This window comes from Portunus trituberculatus, chromosome 31 (assembly GCF_017591435.1).
Source record: "Portunus trituberculatus isolate SZX2019 chromosome 31, ASM1759143v1, whole genome shotgun sequence".
In the NCBI taxonomy this organism is placed as follows: Eukaryota; Metazoa; Arthropoda; class Malacostraca; order Decapoda; family Portunidae; genus Portunus; species Portunus trituberculatus.
The window spans coordinates 9,451,646-9,471,645 of record NC_059285.1 but is presented as its reverse complement, the minus strand read 5'-3'; the positions used below and the strand labels follow the sequence as shown (position 1 = coordinate 9,471,645).

General features: G+C 43.1%; 2 protein-coding genes across 3 annotated transcripts in view; both read right to left on the bottom strand.

Annotated features, from left to right (window-relative positions):
- Window positions 1-266, bottom strand: part of LOC123511223 — a 43,889-nt gene extending 43,623 nt beyond the window's left edge. Inside the window, exon 1 of the mRNA XM_045266920.1 lies at window positions 177-266. Coding sequence (XP_045122855.1) covers window positions 177-253 — 77 coding nt within the window. The 5' untranslated portion in view covers window positions 254-266. The remainder of the gene's footprint in view (window positions 1-176) is intronic.
- Window positions 267-2,525: 2,259 nt separating this feature from the next.
- LOC123511221 (sodium-coupled monocarboxylate transporter 1-like) overlaps window positions 2,526-20,000 on the bottom strand; it is a 32,157-nt gene continuing 14,682 nt past the window's right edge. For both annotated transcript variants that reach the window (XM_045266918.1, XM_045266917.1), the window contains exons 2-14: window positions 19,687-19,811; window positions 17,716-17,844; window positions 14,985-15,118; window positions 14,374-14,562; window positions 14,023-14,177; window positions 11,940-12,080; window positions 10,001-10,130; window positions 9,750-9,838; window positions 9,093-9,211; window positions 6,125-6,279; window positions 5,788-5,981; window positions 3,711-3,814; window positions 2,526-3,336 (exon numbers count right to left, since the gene is read on the bottom strand). In XM_045266918.1, the coding sequence (XP_045122853.1) occupies window positions 3,056-3,336; window positions 3,711-3,814; window positions 5,788-5,981; window positions 6,125-6,279; window positions 9,093-9,211; window positions 9,750-9,838; window positions 10,001-10,130; window positions 11,940-12,080; window positions 14,023-14,177; window positions 14,374-14,562; window positions 14,985-15,118; window positions 17,716-17,844; window positions 19,687-19,765 (1,899 nt within the window). In that variant the 5' untranslated portion in view covers window positions 19,766-19,811 and the 3' untranslated portion in view covers window positions 2,526-3,055. The remainder of the gene's footprint in view (window positions 3,337-3,710; window positions 3,815-5,787; window positions 5,982-6,124; window positions 6,280-9,092; window positions 9,212-9,749; window positions 9,839-10,000; window positions 10,131-11,939; window positions 12,081-14,022; window positions 14,178-14,373; window positions 14,563-14,984; window positions 15,119-17,715; window positions 17,845-19,686; window positions 19,812-20,000) is intronic.

Genomic DNA, 20,000 nt, shown 5'->3' with positions numbered 1-20,000 from the left:
TTAGAGAAATAGGCGCAGTGTCGCTTATAACCAGAGTACACACACACACACACACACACACACACACACACACACGATGGCCTAACACAGCACACATTGACACTCCTTTCTGTCATCAGCGTTGCAGCAAAAGTCATCAGGATCATTAAAGCAAACGCTCACCTCTTTTGTCTTACCTTGGCTGATTCATTATTCTTTGCGGGCTGTCTAGTGCGACGCAGGGAGCGAGTAAAGACTGATCAGACGGGCTCATATCACGCAATGTAAACAAACTCTTGCTTGGCAGCGCTGAGCTTTAAAACAGAGCGGCAGTCTCCAACGGGTGTGTGTAAGGTGGCCGCCATATTGAAACACCCTCACTCGCCACCTTCATCATGCTAAGTCTATTGGAAGTTCATTTTCATTTTCCTTTCTCTGTCTTGTTATTTTTATATTTTTCCTTTTCCTGCCTCATTATTGTTTCTTTCCTCTCTGTTTCTCTCACAATTATTTCTCTTTATGTGTTTCGCCGTTGTTTCTTTTCCATTCTCTGTCAAGCAAGTTATTTTCTATTCTTTATGTCTCACTATTGTTTCAATCCATTTTTTTTTTTTTTATGTAGGAGAGAAGATCAGCCAAGGGCTGATCATTGATTCATTGTTTGAAAAAAAGGCCCACTTGATGCTGGTTCTCTAAAAGATAAGAAGGGTTATCCAAAATTAGGGAGCAAATGTCTTGACACCTCTCTTAAAAGAAGTCAAGTCGTAGGAAGACGGAAATACAGAAGCAGGCAGGGAGTTCCAGAGTTTACCAGTGAAAGGTATGGATGATTGAGAGTACTGGTTAACTTTTGAGTTAGAGTTGGGCAGAAAAGGGATGAGAGGAAGAAGAAACCTTGTGCAGCGAGGTCGCAGGGGGAGGGGAGGCGTGCAGTTAGCAAGATCAATAAAACAGTTAGCATGAAAATAGCAACACAAGATAAAAAGGGATGCAACATTTCGGCGGTGAGAAAGAGGCTGAAGACAGTCAGTCAGAGGAGTTGATGAGACGAAAAGCTTTTGATTTCACCCTATCTAATAAAAGTGTGAGTGGAACCCCCCTCCCCCCAAACATGCGAAGAGTACTCCATAAAGGGCGGATAAGACCCATGTACATACAGAGTTAGCAGTTGGAGGGGCGAGAAAAACTGGCGGAGACGCTGCAGAAAGCCTAATTTCATAAAAGCTGTTTTAGCAAGACATGAGATGTGAAGTTTCCAGTTAAGATTATGAGTAAAGGACAGACCGAGGGTATTCAATGTGGAAGAGGAAGACAGTTGAGTGTCACTTTGGAAGATAAATAGTAAAAAAATTTACTATAGTCAGAGGAGTTAGGGGAGAGGTAGACAGCACAGATAAATTTAGTTAGAGAATGACTGTTGAGTCTAAGCCAGATGGTGGAAAACTAATAAGATTCAAGAGTGTGGGCACGAGAGCAAGTTAATTTGTCGCGCACATAGACGCAACATCCAACTTTGGAACGAAAATGAGAATAGAGAAAGGAGGAGGGAACAGAGAAGGGGCTACTGTCAGTTGCTTCAGACAGCTGTGTTTCGGTACGGAAAAGAAGATGAGGTTTAGTAGAGGAGAGGTGGTGTTCCACAGATTGAAAATTAGATCTAAGACCGCGAATGTTGCAGAAGTTAATGTAGAAAAAGTTGAGGGAGGTGTCAAGACATTTGGGGTCGTCGTCAAGAGAGGAGTCCGACCTGGGGGCATTTCTGGTCCCCTCCCCCAAAAGGGGACTACAAGGTTAGGTTTGAAATCGCCATTTTCTTAAGTGAAGGGTGTGTGTGTGGTAAGTGCATGTAGTTTTGAGCGGAGTAGGAGAGTTGTCTTTAGAGGGCAGACTGTGACTGCTCCCTTGAGTTGTGAGACACAGGGAAACGTTCATAGAGACCACAACTAGCTTTAATGGAAGGTTCACAGCACCCCCTGAACTAGTGCTACTAGTCCTCGCTGGGAGTAAATTAACATTTCGGTAGGTGTCTACTACCTCCTCCTATAAATACGTGATTATCATAACACGTGGAATGTATCGGTAATAGTCTTAATACATATTTCCCCTTAGTGTGTTCTTATGTCCATTTTCACAGCCACAGGCCAGGCAGCGTACGATAACAATGACCTCTGAGGATAATTTAAGATAAGAGATAAAGTTAAGGACCTGCACTAAACCTGAGCGTGGCCTCAGCGCTCATCTCTCACCACGGACACAGAGCCACCATGACATCTAGGTATCCACAGTGTACCTTCCTTAGTTTCCCCAGGTATCTATTCATCGACGAGTTGTGCACCTGCTGCTCGAACCCGGACTCGAAACTGAGCCACAAGATTCCCACCAGGCGCGCCGGCTACTGTACCTGGGAGGCGCTTGGATGGAAAGCACTAGGAGCAATGGAAGAAGCGGGCGTGGACCATGGATTCGTCAGAATGACTGACCCAGCGAACATGATTGCCCTAGTGGCAGAGTAACCCACCGCTCACAAGGCTATTAACAATCATCCATTGTACCGATTTGAATAAAAAATGTATTTCTCTATAGCATCATATATAACGATACTTCTTACTCTTAACTTATACAATATGTCATACAAACAACAGTATAAATAGTGTGTATTTGTGCTACAGCTTGTGTATTTCAAGACGAAACCAACAATGACTTCCCTCTCCCTTCACAGCCGAGCTTTCGTACCTAGAAGTAATTTGTGAGTGAGTTAACTTTTTATCTAATATAATCTGTATCAAAATGACGAAAAAACAGTTATCAAAAACACTGAAACAGGATCAACACAACATTGCATGAGGAAATTATTTGCACTTTGTTGAGCAAGAGTTTATACTGGTCGACTGAGATGCCTGACCAAAATTATGGTCGGAATACACTCTCTCTCTCTCTCTCTCTCTCTCTCTCACACACACACACACACACACACACACACACACACAAAGCACTTCCTCTCTCTATATATACAAGTATATGTGCCCCGCTCCCATTAAGTCTCCTCACATCACCACGAGGGAGCGGCGGTGTCTCCTCACAAGAAGTCCCCAACTGGCTGCGGGTTGTCACAGCCTGGCGTGTCTGAACTCGGACTCTGTGGCTTCTTCATGATTCCGGATTCAATTTGGTGCTTTCCTGAGTCGATCTTGGTCATGTCGGTGACGATGATGGAGTTGACATCGTCCGGTTGTGTCTGGTAGTGGGGCGCAGCTCGGGGCTTGTAGGTGGGCATCTCCTCCCGCCTGACCCAGCAGTAGAACCTGAGGCAAGTCCTGTTGACAGAGGACACTGGCACGTTGGCGGGGGACTCGAACCCTGCACAGTGAGAAGATAGACATTGGTTTAGTTATCGAGTATTATGAAATGATTGCTGCTACTATTACTGCTACTACTAAGCTATTACTACTATTACTACTACTGCTATTACTACTACTACTACTACTACTACTACTACTACTACTACTACTATTACTACTACTACAACCATACGCCAAGCAAGCAAACACTTCAACAAACAATTTCTAGTGTAGCTATGAACATAAAACCTTCGAATACACGACCCCCTTGATCACTAGCTCCCACCCACCCACATTACACACTACCCACTCCCTCTACTTAACCATGCCTTTCCCAATAGCCAGCACAGACTCCCTATCCCTATCCGTGGCTTCCTCACCCTCAGAACTCACCAAAAATGCAGGAGAACAAGGTGGACAGGACGACAGTGGTGAGGGTGCCTATCGCTCCGTACAGGCAATAGGAGAGTTTGTATAGCGGGAACACCTCGTCATCCCTGCAGGTGAAGAGAGAAGGCAAGCATGAGAGAGGGTGACAAGTGTATCTGTGTATCCTCCAGAGCTTGCAGCGTCGAGAGGCAGACTGACGAGTTGGTTCAAGGCAGAGGTGAAGGGGTGGTTGGAGCTTATAGTTAGTTTGTGTTGATTGAGTTCCAGGTGGAGGATGATGAGTTTGTTCAAAATTTCGTTTTTCTCCGATATTTTTTTTTTTTTTTTTTTTTTTGCGTCTGTGTAATTATTGTTAATGATGAAATGTTGATAAGATCTCCCTCCTCTTCCTCCTCCTCCTGTGTTATCACATAGGTAATAGGTCAAACTAGACTTTACTTGAGAAATTAAACATTTTTCTTGACCCTTAGTAAATATCTACACCTCAACTGCGCACACACTCTCTTAAGGCATCAAGTATTCTGAATCAGAAAATAAGCTCTGAGAGAAGTTATGCCACTATAAAGCTTTCCAGAAAACGAGAAGGCAAGCCTGGCGCTGAGGAGAGGAAGGGAGCGGTAATCTGAGGTAAGAAGAAAGTATAGAATATTCTGGAGCGTGTGAATGATGCGCTTTGAGGCTTCGCTAAAAGCCGGGAGAAACAAGAGGCGTGCATCTGACTGCACCTGTTGAGTGAGAGATGGCCTCTAGAAACCGGTTATATTTCGCGCGTCGAGTGGAAACGGAAAAGATAAATGAACAAAGACAAGCAAATGTGTGCAAGGTGGAAAGTTTTTAAAGGAATGTTCTTCCTGACTGCTGTGTCTTGAGCCTCGCTGGTCAGACGCAGCGGTGCGCCTCGCCTCCAAGAACTTGTTACTACTACGAGTATGTCATTTACTGTGATTAATTGCAACATTCCGCGTTTTGCAATCTTTTGTGAATGAATCTTGGAAAAAAGATAATGGTTGTAATCACTATTGTAGTCTATTGTTCAAGTTTGGTTTACGTGAAACTATGACAATAATGAATGAAACACGGGAAATTATTTAAGTATCAATAAAATCACATCGAGTGTAGGCCAGCAGCCGCCATTATTCACTTCACAACACCACAACACGTCTAGACGAGAGGCGATGTGCATAGTCAGCCACGCGGGACAAGAGTTTGGCACGAGAGTTTATTTGATGCTGGGAAGCCCCACCAAAAACATTTTATGCAATTAAAATCAATTTACAGTTCGCAAATATTTCGGAACCAGTAATTATAATGATATCTGCAATTCAGATCATAGTTAAATATTTGAATCTAAAGTTATAAAGTTATAAAGGAACAAATAGACGAGACTTAGTGGGAAACACAAACAGTGAACACGTAAATAAACTGCTACATGTGTTATATGAACAGCCAAGAGCAGGAAGTTCCTTGCATCAGGACTGCCTGGAGTAAGCAGTTACCTACATATCACCATGATACCCAGGTTCTAGGTGGTTACACTCAAGATGAGCTTGGGCGGTGATATGGGCCCTAATATGGGTACCACTATAAATAAAATTGCCTGCACCACTAATAGGCGGAAGCTGAACAGCGCTTCCCATACACTCTTCAAGTGTGCCTACAGGCGCTATAGGCCTTACCGTATAAAAAAAAAAAAAAAAACCGCGTCTTGCGTGGAGGCAACGGGGCAGGATATACTAAAGGATGTGTCAAGGGTATGCAAAGACGAGCAGGTCATGAGTTGACACAGTTGCTGCTGCACCGATGACTCAAACCAGAGCATGACATTTTTTTTCTACAGCACAGAGTAATCGTGATAAAGCTGGCATACCATGAGTGAGAGCGCAGCAAACATCCCAGCAGTGAGATGCGGAGTGTTGTGGTCACGCGGGCGGAAGGAATATGCATGGTGAGGGAAGGGAGACTGACAGGCAGGCCAGAGCGAAGAGCAGACACGAATGATAGAATGGTATGTACATAATAACAAGAAAAATTGTACCAAAAATATGGGATTAGGTCACTGAAGAACAGACTCAACCCTTACTCAGGAAAGTGGGTGGTGGAGGAGACAAAGGTGGTGGTGGTGATGTCTGTGGTGGTGGAGGCGATGGTGGTGAAGTTGTTGTAGCAGCCTTCCACGGAGAGGGGCAGCTTGGTGGGACCCGGAGCATAGAGGAAGCTGCCCATCACCACCCACATGTTGAAGGCAAGGGCTAAGAGACTGGCCAGACACACACTCTGCAGGGTGAGGTCAGGAGATGAGGAGACGCGAAAGTAACCCAGCGAAATAATAACACTCATAAGAACACAAACACACACACGCGCGCGCACACACACACACACACACACACACACACACACACACACACACACACACGTACCGTCTGCTTCACCCAGGGGCAAAGGATACCAGAGAGGAAGATGCCACAGATAGGGCCAGCAAGGGCGCCACCAAGGGCATAGGTGACCTGCACGAGCCCTCCCATGGAGCCAGCCAGTACGCCCACGCCCACGGCCACAACGCCAGACACCGCCGCTGAGGAGAAAATAGTATTAAGTGTGTAACGAAGATGACAGACCAACGAAAATATGAATTGTGTGAAAGGAAGCAAAGAAAAACCAAGAAAAACCAAGAAAACGGGTTAATTGTGAGAGAGAGAGAGAGAGAGAGAGAGAGAGAGAGAGAGAGAGAGAGAGAGAGAGAGAGACAAAAGCAAAAACACACCCCAACCTCACCAATCTAAAACTACAAATTTTCACCCTCTATATCTTGTTTCCTTCGCTAAAAACTACATCACGAGCCACGCACGGATTCCTTTCCTTTTTTCCCCTTTAATGAGTCTGTTAACCACGCGTCCCCACCCGTGACAAGCCGCCACCAACCGCCCGTGACACACACACACACACACACACCACCTGTTGTCTCACCTCACTACTTTTTTAACGAGTCTTACACACTACGTGCTGCTGTTTATTTCCCGCAAAGAGAGAGAGAGAGAGAGAGAGAGAGAGAGAGAGAGAGAGAGAGAGAGAGAGAGAGAGAGAGAGAGAGAGAGATAATCAAACCATCCACTAATTCCTTCATCTACTCACAAATGTACAACAACAAAAAATCAATCATCCCTCTAAATTACTGAATACATTATAATTTCTTCACCGATCTTGACTTTTGGCGGGGTTTCCAGACAGAATGCACAGTAATATCAGCCCTACACACAACTTTTTCGACACGCTAGTTGCAAAACCCACAAAATACAAAACAATATCTGTAATTTCTTGTATTTTCTCGACTCTTACATTACTTTTGATACAGAAAATGGGAAAAGAAAGGAAAGGAGAGTTAGGTGAGCAAAGAGACGGAGGAAGAAGAGAAGGATGTAAATGGAAAAATATCGAAGGAAGAAACAGGAAAGAGAAGAAAGAAGAGAGAGGGCACCAGGTGTACCCTCCACATCTGGAAAATAGTTCAGTTGAGACGTCCAGGTAGATTTAATTAGTTTAAGAGGTGCAGAAGGAGTCAAGATTCGTCCCCCTGATAATTTCACTCGATCTCGCTCCTTGGGTAGTGTCCTCACGTCTGGCGGTGCGGAGGAAAGTCGGCTAGCATACGAGAAGACCGGAAAGGGAATTAAGGGAAGAGAGAAAGGATATAGAAAGGGAAAAAAAAGAGAAAGAAGGAAAGAGAAGAGATGTAAAAGAGAGAAAAGAGAAGAGGAGGAAGAGCAACAAAGATGGAGGAGGAAAAAACGAACTAGAGAAAAATAAAAACAAAAAACTCTATATCAAATTTAAGGTAAGAGAAGCAGAAGAGTAAGTAAGGTAGCGTGATGAGTGAAGATGGTGACACCATGTTGTATGATGAACACAGCTAGGGAAAGACGAGCCAGTGACGGTGGCGGGCGTTATGGTGCGTCATTGAGATACCTGATAATGCTCACAAGAGTCGCTACATAATTATACCTGTATAAACCAACAAGTGTCGGGGGCGAGTGGCTAGTGTTGATATTACTGTCTGTTCCCATCCCCAACATAGGCACATTTTTGACACACCTCGTGCCGTGGAAGCTGTGTGTGCATGAAAGCCTCCTAGGTCTGGTTAATTGACAGACGAATGGAGTAAATGGTCGTTCGCTGACTGCCTGCTGTTCGTGTTCGTCTTCTTAACACAATTGCTGAAATCCCTCAGAGCCAGTCATGTCAAGCCATTATACAACGCTTTGTGTTCTGGTTTCATTTAGGCGACTCAGCAAAGTGATCGACTGATCCCAATTTAATTTCCGCCTGTGAATTGAATCAGAGCTAAAAGCTTCAGAGAGTCCTTGAGCACATTCTAACTCTTGCCTACCCAACAATGTGTGCGAGGGGCTTTAAGTAATGAGGCCGGCTAACCAGTAGTAAGTGATTGTGACGCTCGAAGCTCCGGAATCCCGCCTTCGATCTCGGCTCAAAACGTACACACTGGGGATTTCAAAACAGTTCACCTCCAAACCTCCTCCCTCCCAGTGACCTGGCTACAGTTTCTCAGGTATAGACGGTGCCAGGTATTAAAAGGGATGCGAAGAAAAGACTTACAAAGTTTTGGGTGTTACAGGAGCTTTGGGTGACGTGACGGAGGCGGGTTAGGGTTGGAGGTATGAGGTTGGCCGGAGCCTGTAGTTGTAAATATGTCAGCAGAGGTGACGCTAAGTGACCAGAAAAAAACAATAAACGTCAAAGAGAGAATAATAAAAAAAAAAAAAAAAACGCCGTGAAAAATGGTGCAACGATAAGAATTTCACTTTAAAAAATTACCTAAACGAGATAAAAAAAAAAAACCAGAGACAGAAATACACAGGACATGGCGCTCGTAAATAACTGACGGGAGGGATGGGAAGGGATGCAGGGAGGAATGGTAGGGAAGGATGGAGGCGCAACGAAAGACATCGATTATATATTTAACCAGTGCAAAACAAGGCCACTAACAAGCCTTGTCACGACGTACCGCCGCCACACAGCCGGACACCTCCACCACAGCAACCACACGCCTCTACAGGGCAAACTATACTCAATAGAGAATCAGTTAACACTCATCCCGCCTCGTAAGGACTCCCCGCCGCTAACATGATATTTAACACGCTAACGTCTTGTGGTGCTCTCTCTCTCTCTCTCTCTCTCTCTCTCTCTCTCTCTCTCTCTCTCTCTCACTAAATGTCACCCAGGCGTTAATAGACACATGCCGCTTCGGTAATGATTGCCAACCAAACTATAAATACTTCAATAGTTGGTGATAGAGAACAGTGGCCTCCTTAGCCCCCTAGCCTCGCACTCCTCTCTCCCCCCCTTCCCAAACCGACACACTGGTACACTTACAAATGAAAATGTTGATGTTCTTGGCCTTCTCCTCGGACACCTTAGCGAACATACTGAGTGGCTCCAGCAGGTCCTTCCACACCATGGCTGACAGCGCGTTCAGGGTCGACGATACGGAGCTGTTGACGAAAATTAACCACAATTAAAGTAAAGGAATGAAAAAAAATTGTAAGATGAAATGATAAATGAATGGAGGTCTATATAAATGGAGGGACAGTTTGTTTCTGATATGAGAGGCCTAAAAGAGAGAGAGAGAGAGAGAGAGAGAGAGAGAGAGAGAGAGAGAGAGAGAGAGAGAGAGAGAGAGAGAGAGAGAGAGAGAGAGAGAGAGAGAGAGAGAGAGGGGGAAAGGGGAAGAGGGTCGTTAAAAGTGAAAACATACTTAGTACCGACATTTAAGTATTTGATGATTATGCAAAAGGCAAAAAAATATACATACACCACTAGGAAAAATCACAAATTTATGAGACGTGGCGGTGAGGCGGAAAATAAATGTGCGGTGTAGTGGAGGGAGACGCGCCCCCAGTGAATGAACAGTGGTGAGAGAGAGAGAGAGAGAGAGAGAGAGAGAGAGAGAGTGTCAAGTGGGGTAACCTTTATTATTATGATTCTCTCTCTCTCTCTCTCTCTCTCTCTCTCTCTCTCTCAGTACAATACCTCATGACGCCGCTGTAGATGGCCGCCACGAACAGACCGGGGATGCCAGGCAGGTAACCAAGCTTGTCCGCCACGAAGTACATGAGAATCTGCGGAGATAATGCCACGTAAACATTAAATTCTGAACTGCTGTCGTGTGAAATTTCTTATAATTTCTTTTATTTATCAGGAATGTCTCAAATCCCTTGTAATACTCCAACAGGCCACAGGTAAAGGTGAGTGTGGCGGTCGCCTGATCACTGCTTGCTTACCTGGTCAATTTTCTCGATGTAGTTGGCACTAAGCGGGTCACAGTCAGCGTAAACGGAGTACACTACCAGGCCGGAGTAGTTGATGAGTGACCACAACCCAACCAGACCAATTGATCCCACCACCATCACGCTGCAACACACAGACACAAAGTTGGGTGAGAAAATGATGAAAGGTATATATAGGCACTGTAGTTATACGGATCATATGGTATTGAAATATGTAACTGATTGAGACTGCGAAAATGATGAAAGGTTATACGGATCATATGGCACTGAAATCTGCAACTGTTAGGCTTAAGTTATTCAAAATGTACAAACTCTGAAACGAAATATATAGGTCCATACTCTCAAACATTTCTACGTCGTGTCTTCACTATACTTTTAGAAGAGTAGCTGAAGTTACACGGGTTTTTAAGAGTGTTTCTATGTTTCTAGTGACAGATTAACAAAGATTTCTGCATCATTAACAGAAGAAACATTTGTCATAACCTAACTACGTATTTTCTTGCGATCTTTCAAAAAAAATAATGTTATATTGAGAGGACAATGCATTACTGAATACGAAACTACAAAATGACTGTGTAAACTAATGTCTGTACTCGTGGAAAGGAAAGAGAGCTCAATAAAAACTTGAACCTGCTTTTTTTTCCCCTTTCAGTCACGTTCACTGGAAGTTTTACAGGAAAACCAAGTGAGTGAGATAAAGGAGACTCAACTTTCCTCCTCCGTGCGTATCTTTCTGCTCTTCTTTCCTCTCTGCTGACGCTCGCTAAGGACACTGGCAAATTATATATCTCGCTCTTCTTCCCTTGATATAGATTTATTTCAAAGTTTCCTCTCTCTCTCTCTCTCTCTCTCTCTCTCTCTCTCTCTCTCTCTCTCTCTCAATATTCACCCTTCAGATAATCAAAGAACAAGAAAATCATATGAACGGAAAAAATAAGTAAGTTAAGAAAGAAAGAAAGAAGGAAGAGAAGGAGGAAGATCGAAGAGTAGGAAGTGAAGACAACAACAACAACAACAACAACAACAACAACAACAATACATACCGTCAACTACATATTAATAACAACATACATAAACACGAGCGAACAGACACACTAACATACTAGCTAACTAACTAACGAACGAACGCACGCACACACCAACGAACGCACGGAACTCTGCAGGCCAACCACGAAGATAAATGTGACAAGACCCGGACAGGAAAAACAAATGTATTTTCCCGGCGGACGTGGCTAGCGTGGTGAAAAGTACGAGACACAGCCAACCGAACCTGTGTAAACAATGCACTTATACCACACCTAGCTGGACACTCTCTCTCTCTCTCTCTCTCTCTCTCTCTCTCTCTCTCTCTCTCTCTCTCTCTCTGGTTGTACCGCTGCTTATAATTTCTTACTATATAAAAATCAAATAATTAATCGAATGTACAGATTCATAGGACACTTTTTTTCTTGTTCAATGGACGCAGACTTCGTGAAAATCATTAATCATCTATTAATTATGTATATAGATTTGAGGGCAATAACTAATCAGTCAATTAATTAATCTCTCTCTCTCTCTCTCTCTCTCTCTCTCTCTCTCTCTCTCTCTCTCTCTCTCTCTCCATCCTTGTCATTCCTCTTTTTCCTTTACAGAGAAAATATGCAACAAAACAAAAACAGATTAAGACCGACACCGAGGAGTGAAGCAAGAAAGAGAAAAAAAAAAAAAAAAAACTAGTAAATCAGATTCAAAACAAACCCCAAGAGCCGCGTGTGTTCTGGGCGAGAATAGTGGCGAGGGAGAGCAAGAAGATGAAGAAGAATGTTTGCTCTTCACTTCCGCCAATCACTTGAAAGAAAATTAAATCAAGACAGTAGTTATTATAGACAACACACATTTTTCAACTCTCTCTCTCTCTCTCTCTCTCTCTCTCTCTCTCTCTCTCTCTACTCACAGGTAGGACTGCTGGAGGGTGTTCACGGAGGCCCATCGCATGTACTGTGCCTGGGAAAAGCCGGTGGTGGAGAAAGTGAAGTAGACACCGAAGATGAGGACGTTCATAAGCGTGTGACGCTCCAACGGGTCCGTGCTCCAGCTGGGAAGAGAGAAGAACGGTGATTACTTACGGGGAAGAGAAGGAAGGAGGAGAAGGAAGTGGAAGGGAAAAAGGAGGAGCATAAAAGAAGGTTAAGAGATATATTGAAATGGAGTAGGAGGAAAAGAGGAGTATAAGAGAAGGGTAAGAGTTATATAGAAATGAAGGAGGAGTAAGAAGACGGAGGGGAAAAAAGAGGAATATAAAAGAAGGGTAAGATATACATAGAAATACATAAGATACAAGGAAATTCGCACCATGAAAAATGTTTGGTGACTATTGTATACTACTTTTTAGGACTATGTATAGGAGGAGGAGGAGGAGGAGGAAGAGGAGGAGGAAGAGTTATACATAGAAATACATAGATAGAACACATACCAATACAACAAGAGTGTCTGCTGCAACTATACACCTATAGTGTTAAAAAAAAAAAAAAAGAACGTATGAGATAAGAGAGCTAGAAAATAAAATGAAAAGGATATAACTGTAGGATGAAAAGTAAAGGAAGGAGAAGAAAGAGGAAGACGGAGAAGAAGAGAAGAAGAAAAGAAAAAAGGAGGAGGGGGGAGAAAGGATATGAAAAAAAAGGTCTGAGATGTACGATGGAAAGGAAGAATAGTAGAGGAGGTAAGAAGCAGAGGAAAAAAATTAAGAAAAAAAAAAAAACAGCAGAAGTAGAAGGATAAGGAGCGAGAGAAAAAGCGGATTACAACTATTACGCCGTGTTAAGCCGCCGCCAACATAGAGACAAAATTATGTTGCACAGTTTGAGAAAATGTACCAAAAAAAAAAAAAAAAAAAAGAGGGGCATTGTTAAGATTCCTCCAGCACAACACCACTATGGAACACTTAGCTACACCGCGAGAAGTACCACTGTGCCTAAGTCTCCCGCTCTATAGAAGGAAGATAGGATAAGAGTTGAAGTGGTATGGTACAAAAATATGACACATAGGGGGGGCGGGTATTGGTGGGAGTGGATTGGTTGAGAGGGTGAAAGGTGGGCGGGGGCGTCTGGTGTAGAAGTTGGTGAGGGACGAAGTAACGTTATTGCCCAAGTTCACACCGAAAATATTATCAACGCGGCCTAAACTTCCTAAACTTCCTTCCTTGCAAATTGTGACTCCGTTCTTCTCTTTCCGTAAGTTAGTTTTGGAGTATACGAGGCCTCTCTCTCTCTCTCTCTCTCTCTCTCTCTCTCTCTCTCTCTCTCTCTCTCGCTAGGGACAGATTAACAAGATTTCTATTTTAACGGGAGAAACACACTTGAAAACCCGCCAATTCATCTCGTTGGCCTTTGAAACTAGTCGAGATAAGGGTACAAGAGTTTCACAATACGCTTTCTCTCTCTCTCTCTCTCTCTCTCTCTCTCTCTCTCTCTCTCTCTCTCTCTCTCTCTCTCTCTCATTACTCCTTACCGCACCTTAAGACTAGAGCAGTTTACTAAATGGATGTAGAAGAAGCGAGGTATCTAAATTGAATCTTCTAGTACAATTAATCAACGTTCCCCAAGAGGCGGCGGTGCAATAACAAAGCTGCGTCTGTTAGTCTTATTTATTCATTTATTTTTTCTTCACGCTCCTCTCCTGCCGGCATGCGAATTACCGGCTGGTGCTTCTGGGAGGGCGTCGGTAATTCGCAATTATCTGCATGCGACACAACAAAGGAAGCACGGCGCTAATGTGTTGGCAAGATTACCGCAGGCGACTGAATTAAGTATTCGTGTGTGTGTGTGTGTGTGTGTGTGTGTGTGTGTGTGTATCAATGCATACAGGAAATTGCGATGTGGTGTTAATAGTTTCTACCTTTATTATTATTACTATTTTGTTTCATTTATAGATGCAAACGCAATCAAGTCAGCAAAAAGATAGAAACTCTCTCTCTCTCTCTCTCTCTCTCTCTCTCTCTCTCTCTCTCTCTCTCTCTCTCTCTCTCTCTGACTCACTTGAAGAAGTCCAGTCTGTTATGCTGCGCATCAATGGCCCAGGAGGCAGTCCCGCCCCCAACCTCGGCGCACCCTTGCACGATGACGATGATGACGCCCGCCAACATCACGGCCGACTGGAAGTTGTCCGTGTACACCACTGCCTTTGCTCCGCCCTGCAGGGTTAGCACAGTAAGTTAGCGAGGTACTGACGACGCGTACATTGAGGAAAAAAAAATTGGACAAACGCATATCGAGACAAGACCACATGAATATATATAGGTAAGACAGGTAACAAACACACACACACACACACACACACACACACACACACACACACACACACACACACACACACACACACACACTTACCATGGAGGCGTACACAGCGCATACAATTCCCAGCACGACCACTGAGGTGTTTGTGGAGATTGGGGTGACGGAGGAGATGGCAAGGGACGGGGCGTACAGTGCGATGCCCATGTAGGTGGTAAGGTTAATCAGCTGCAGTACAGAGGCAAGCTTCCGCACCAGACTGTTCCCCCAGCGATATTCCAGGTACTGCGGACAGGATAGGAGAGTTATTCCTTACATTTGCAAATTATGGAAGTCGTTTTCTATGAAGGTTGATTGTGCTTTTCAGGACAGACTAAACATAGAATTTCGCATTCTTCGTGTTTGGTGAATATAAGATGCAGTACTAGAAAGTGAAGGTGAATAGGAAGAACGAGAAGTAACGAAGGAAGGAGGAAAGGTAAATCTGCGAACACACACATAACAAAATACACATATAAATACATAAACTAAAGTAGGAGAAAGAAAACAAACTAAAAGAAGAAAAAGGAAACTAGAAAAAGGAAAGAAAATCAACACAGAAACAAAAGAAAAGAAATCCATCAATCAATAGAATGAAGAAACACGCACACACACACACACACACACACACACACACACACACACACACATCCCTGCCATACACTCACGCCATATATAGTGATGAGCTTGAGCGGGTAGATGACAGGCATAACCACCGCCATGATGAACGCTGTGCCAATCATCACGCCGATCACGTTCATCCAAAGCTGGGAGCCGTAGTAGTACATCTCGGCGGAGTTACCTAAGGCGGCGGGAGGGAGGCAGAGAGAGGGTGGAGTGAGAGAGAGGTGGGGGGAGGGCCAGGGAGTGAGTTAAAATGGTATGCTAACTTGGGAATGGGCCACTGTCTGTCTGTTGGGAAAGGTCATGGCACAATATTATCACAGTTATATAAACTAATTCTTCTACAACAACAACAACAACTACTACTACTACTACTACTACTACTACTACTACTACTACTACAAATACTACTACTACTATTACTATTAATACCACTTCCAATACTAAAACTACTATTACCCCTACTACTACTACTACTACTACTACTACTATTAACTCCAGTACCATGCGCCGTTTCCGTATTCATTCTGGTTACAATTTATGATTTTATACAGCTTCAGAAAATTATGTGGGGATTAAAATTCTGAAGACTTTGGCCATTAATCTTCTGACTTCCATAGACCATTCTGGTTACTATTTTGTGATTTTATACAGCTTCAGAAACTTACTAAAAAAAAAGCGTTTCAGAAAGTTTGAGGGCACGTTTTTCTAGAATAACTTTGTAAGGAACACGCATATCATTATGAAATTTTGCCGCAGTGTATTTGACACCCTCCCTAATATCCCAATGTGTTATGAATCGTAAACAGTATATAATAATGGCACTTCTCCCTATAAAAATAGCAGAAAGTCACTTATCCCTCACGAAGAAACGGACAAGTGGTGAGAAAATGGTGACGTAGAGAGAGAGAGAGAGAGAGGGTAGGGGAATACATAGACGGGGAGGGGAGGAGGGAGGGAAAAATGAGGAGGGGGATGGAAGAGAGGGAGGGAAGGAGCAGGAGGAGGGACTATGTGGGTGGAGCTTGTTACTACGTCACAGATAGTACTACGTCACCATTTCTCACCACTTGTCCGTTTCTTCGTGAGGGATAAGTGACTTTCTCCTGTTTTTACAGGGAGAAGTGCCATTATTATATACTGTTGACGATTCTTGACACATTGGGATATTCGGGGAGGGTGTCAAATACACTGCGGCAAAATTTCATAATGATATGCGTGTTCCTTACAAAGTTATTCTAGAAAAACGTGCCCTCAAACTCTCTGAAACGCTTAGTAGGTGAGGATTAAAATATTGAAGGCTTCGGCTATTAATCTTCTGACCTCCATAGGCCCTTCCAAAATATGTAAATAAAGTCGTCTAATCATATCCAAAAGATGCGTCTCAGCATTGAAGGGGTTAATACCACTTCCAATACTCCTACTAATAATGATAATTTCGGTTATCACCACTTATCTTGCGTCAAGTACATAATAATCAGCCTCATTATCGCCTGTCTTATTCAATCTTCTCTTCTCCTTTCTCTGACCATTTCTTATCTATTGTGTGTGTGTGTGTGTGTGTGTGTGTGTGTGTGTGTGTGTGTGTGTGTGTGTGTGTGTGCGCGCGCCACTGACCCAACAGCTGTTTGGTATTAATCTTATTAGTATGTACGTTCCCCTCTTCCCTTTTCTCCCTTTCTACGTTTCTCTCTACTATTTTCCTTTGCTGGTGTAGAAGGGAACTGCATATCCATATTCGTCCTAGTTTCTTTCTTTCTTTTCTTTTCTTTTCCTCCACATCATATATAATCCCCTTGTGGCTCAGAGATTCAATCAATCGATCAACATTTATCTTCCAGCTCATTCATCCCTCCTCGATCAATCTACAGTTTCTCCAGTGAAACACTCAATCCAACTTTCTTTTCCTGTCACTCTTTGCTCTCCTATTAGTTGGTATCAATGTTGTATTACCGCCGTGCATCACTGGGAACACTTTGCATGCTATAAATAATACTCAACACCTACTTGCTGTCTATAAATACATACAGGACCTATCAGTGTTCCGAGTGGCATGGAGTGGCACAAGTGTATGAGCACTGGGTACACGTGAATGCCACACACTAATGACCCAACACTTTCTGCACTTCTCTCCTCCGGGTACACTCCCTATTAAGCATCGTGACACAGGCACTTATATGATTGTGATGTATCTTTCCTTGTCTTCTTTCTTAACATCTCTTTCCTATCTCCTCCAGTACGTATACGTTTGCCTATCTTTCCCTTCTTCCTTATTTCCTTCTTCCTTCACTTTCACATTTTGCCGCCCCATTTTCTCCCCTCTACTTGTTAAACTATTTGAAACAATCCCCTCCTCTTTAATTAAGTGGAGGCGTCTCTTTGTAGTCTCGCTCTATTTACTGAGTGCAACGAGCGACGACCACCTTGGGTACTCCTTCCTCAGTTTCACTTTTTGGCTCCCACAGACTCGCCTTTCATGAACGTCTAACACACCACACACCGTCGTTTGTTGAGTATTTTTATCGGTTGGACTTGTTCCAATGTCTACTTCTGTTTCGAGGGGACGTGAGAAGTTCCCAAAACTTTCGTATGTAAGGTAACAATTTGGTCTCCACTGTGAGGAACTGTTCGCCTGATCTTTTTTTTTTTTTCACCTTCTGACACCCGTCGCACTTTTCCATCTGCCTTTCCGATACAACTTCCTCCCATCTGCAGTGTGCCTTCGTGCCCGATGTGTCTGTCATGTATAGTCACGGGCGTGGCTGTGTTCCTTACCTAGTATTGAGACGGCGGAGATGACACCTGCCGCGAAGGAGAAAGATACAGGTATTGGTGACATGTGGCCTCCCCCCATCAGGAAGTCCTTGGTGTCCCTGCCGCGGCTCCTGTACCAGTGGTAGAAGCCTGAACCACACCAAGGCAAAAAAATAAAGTGAGACTTCCTAAAAAAAAGAATAAATAAATGAATATCTTCATCATTAGTTCATTGAAAGATCAGAAAGCACAAATACACATACTAAATAACATACACATTTTTTCCACTTTATACCAATGTAATGATTCTACAAACTAAAACTTCAGTAATGAAGAAGAAAACATTGAAACGGTGTAAGAAAACCATAGCAAAAACAAGTCAATAAAAACAAAAAACAATGAAACTTAAAGAAAGTTTTATTTACTTATTTCTATTTATCTATTTAATTTTATCATTATTATTATTATCATTATTATTATCACTATTATTATTATTATTATTATCATTATTATTATTATTATTATTATTACTATTATTATTATCATTATTATTATTATTATCATTATCATTAACATTATTAAAATTATTATTATTATCATTATCATCATTATTTTAAATATACAACTATTTACACAGGTCATGTACGCAAGCGTTTCCATTGAACAGTACAATGGGATGATCATAATACGAATAAACGTAAGTCAGTCCACGCCGGACCAAGCACGCACTACAGCTGCCACTGCTGTCAATGTCTTCTTGCAGGACTGGCCTGAGACATCGGCCCTGAGGCAGAATCTTGACGCGAACACAGAGCCACCTATCGATCTCAAACGCAACGCGACCTTCGCCTCCCACGAATGAAAATTCCTTATTAATTTTCAGGAATCAAGCCATGCGTTGCATATGACGAATACAGAGAGTATGACTATGTTCACTGATGTAAGTAAGCCCTTATTAGTGGAGACTCATCATGCCACAACCTTCCACGATCACTTTTCCGGCGATCACGTCACAAGAGAAGATCAATGCCAACTATATTTCCTGTCATGTAATTACAAATAAATCAACCTATCATCATAATTCGTAACTGTTGAAATCCTCTTTAAAGATCTCTACTGATTCGGGAGCCTTAATAAGTAACTCAAGTTATGAATAGGGACTCTCACATTATGACCACAGGATATGCATCAGCACGTCCACGTCAACATTACGTGGCATCCTGACACACATGATTAACGTTGCTTTTGACGATGGCGTTTGCTTGCTTTCTTATCCTCCTATATTCATGTGCGTACTACATAAACTGCTTTCTTAGCAACGAGCTCGCAGGCCTGAGAAAGTAAGATAATAGACGGGCAGAGAGGAGAGGCCGATAACCTGTATCAGGTAACAAGATTTAGTAACAGCCTTGGCAGACAAGCACATTTAAACTAACCACTTCTTCCGCATTTCGAATTTTAAAGATGCTAAATAGTAGTTTAGTATAAAGACATTAGTCAGAGGTTGAACTACTTTTTATTCCAGATGGGAAGTAAAGTTTATATTTAGTCTCGAGAACGAAAGAATTTTACCACTTGAGTTTACTTTTAGGTCTTCATTTAATACTGTGAGCTAACCACGACTCTCCACCGTACAACAGAGACGATGTGGCAGCAGCAGCATCGAGTAGTGTTTTCTTACAGTTTAGTGGTACAGCATCTCTCGGCTGCTAAAAAAAAATTATGTTTCTGACCATTTGGCAATTTATTGATCCTGGCTCCAGGAATGCTAACAATTTACACTTCCTAAGGCCAGTAACTCTACGCAACGAAGAAAATGATAAGTAATTGCACTGATACGTTAGCGACAAAAGTGACCAATGGTACGAGTCACATAATCACTCACGTAAGAGTATTACGATGACACCAGATACCAGATAAGGCAACGAAAAGAATAAGGAGGACGAGGAGGAGGAGGAGGAAGAGGAGAATCTAGGTGTTGTAATCACTTACCAATACCCAGAGAGATAACAAGGGAGGCCGTGAACACCAGGTAGTCCGCGGTGTTGAAGGAGGGTACCTCGTGTAACATGATGGCTGTCTTTCCTTAGCGGCGTGTGGAAGTTGTGACGGCACACCTGTGGGAGACACATGGCCAAGGTCATTCATGTACTGTTACCTGTATCCTGCCCAGAGAGAGAGAGAGAGAGAGAGAGAGTGTGTGTGTGTGTGTGTGTGTGTGTGTGTGTGTGTGTGTGTGTGTGTGTGTGTGTGTGTGTGTGTGTGTGTGTGTGTGTGTGTGTGTTCAGTATCCCAGCAGGTGATAC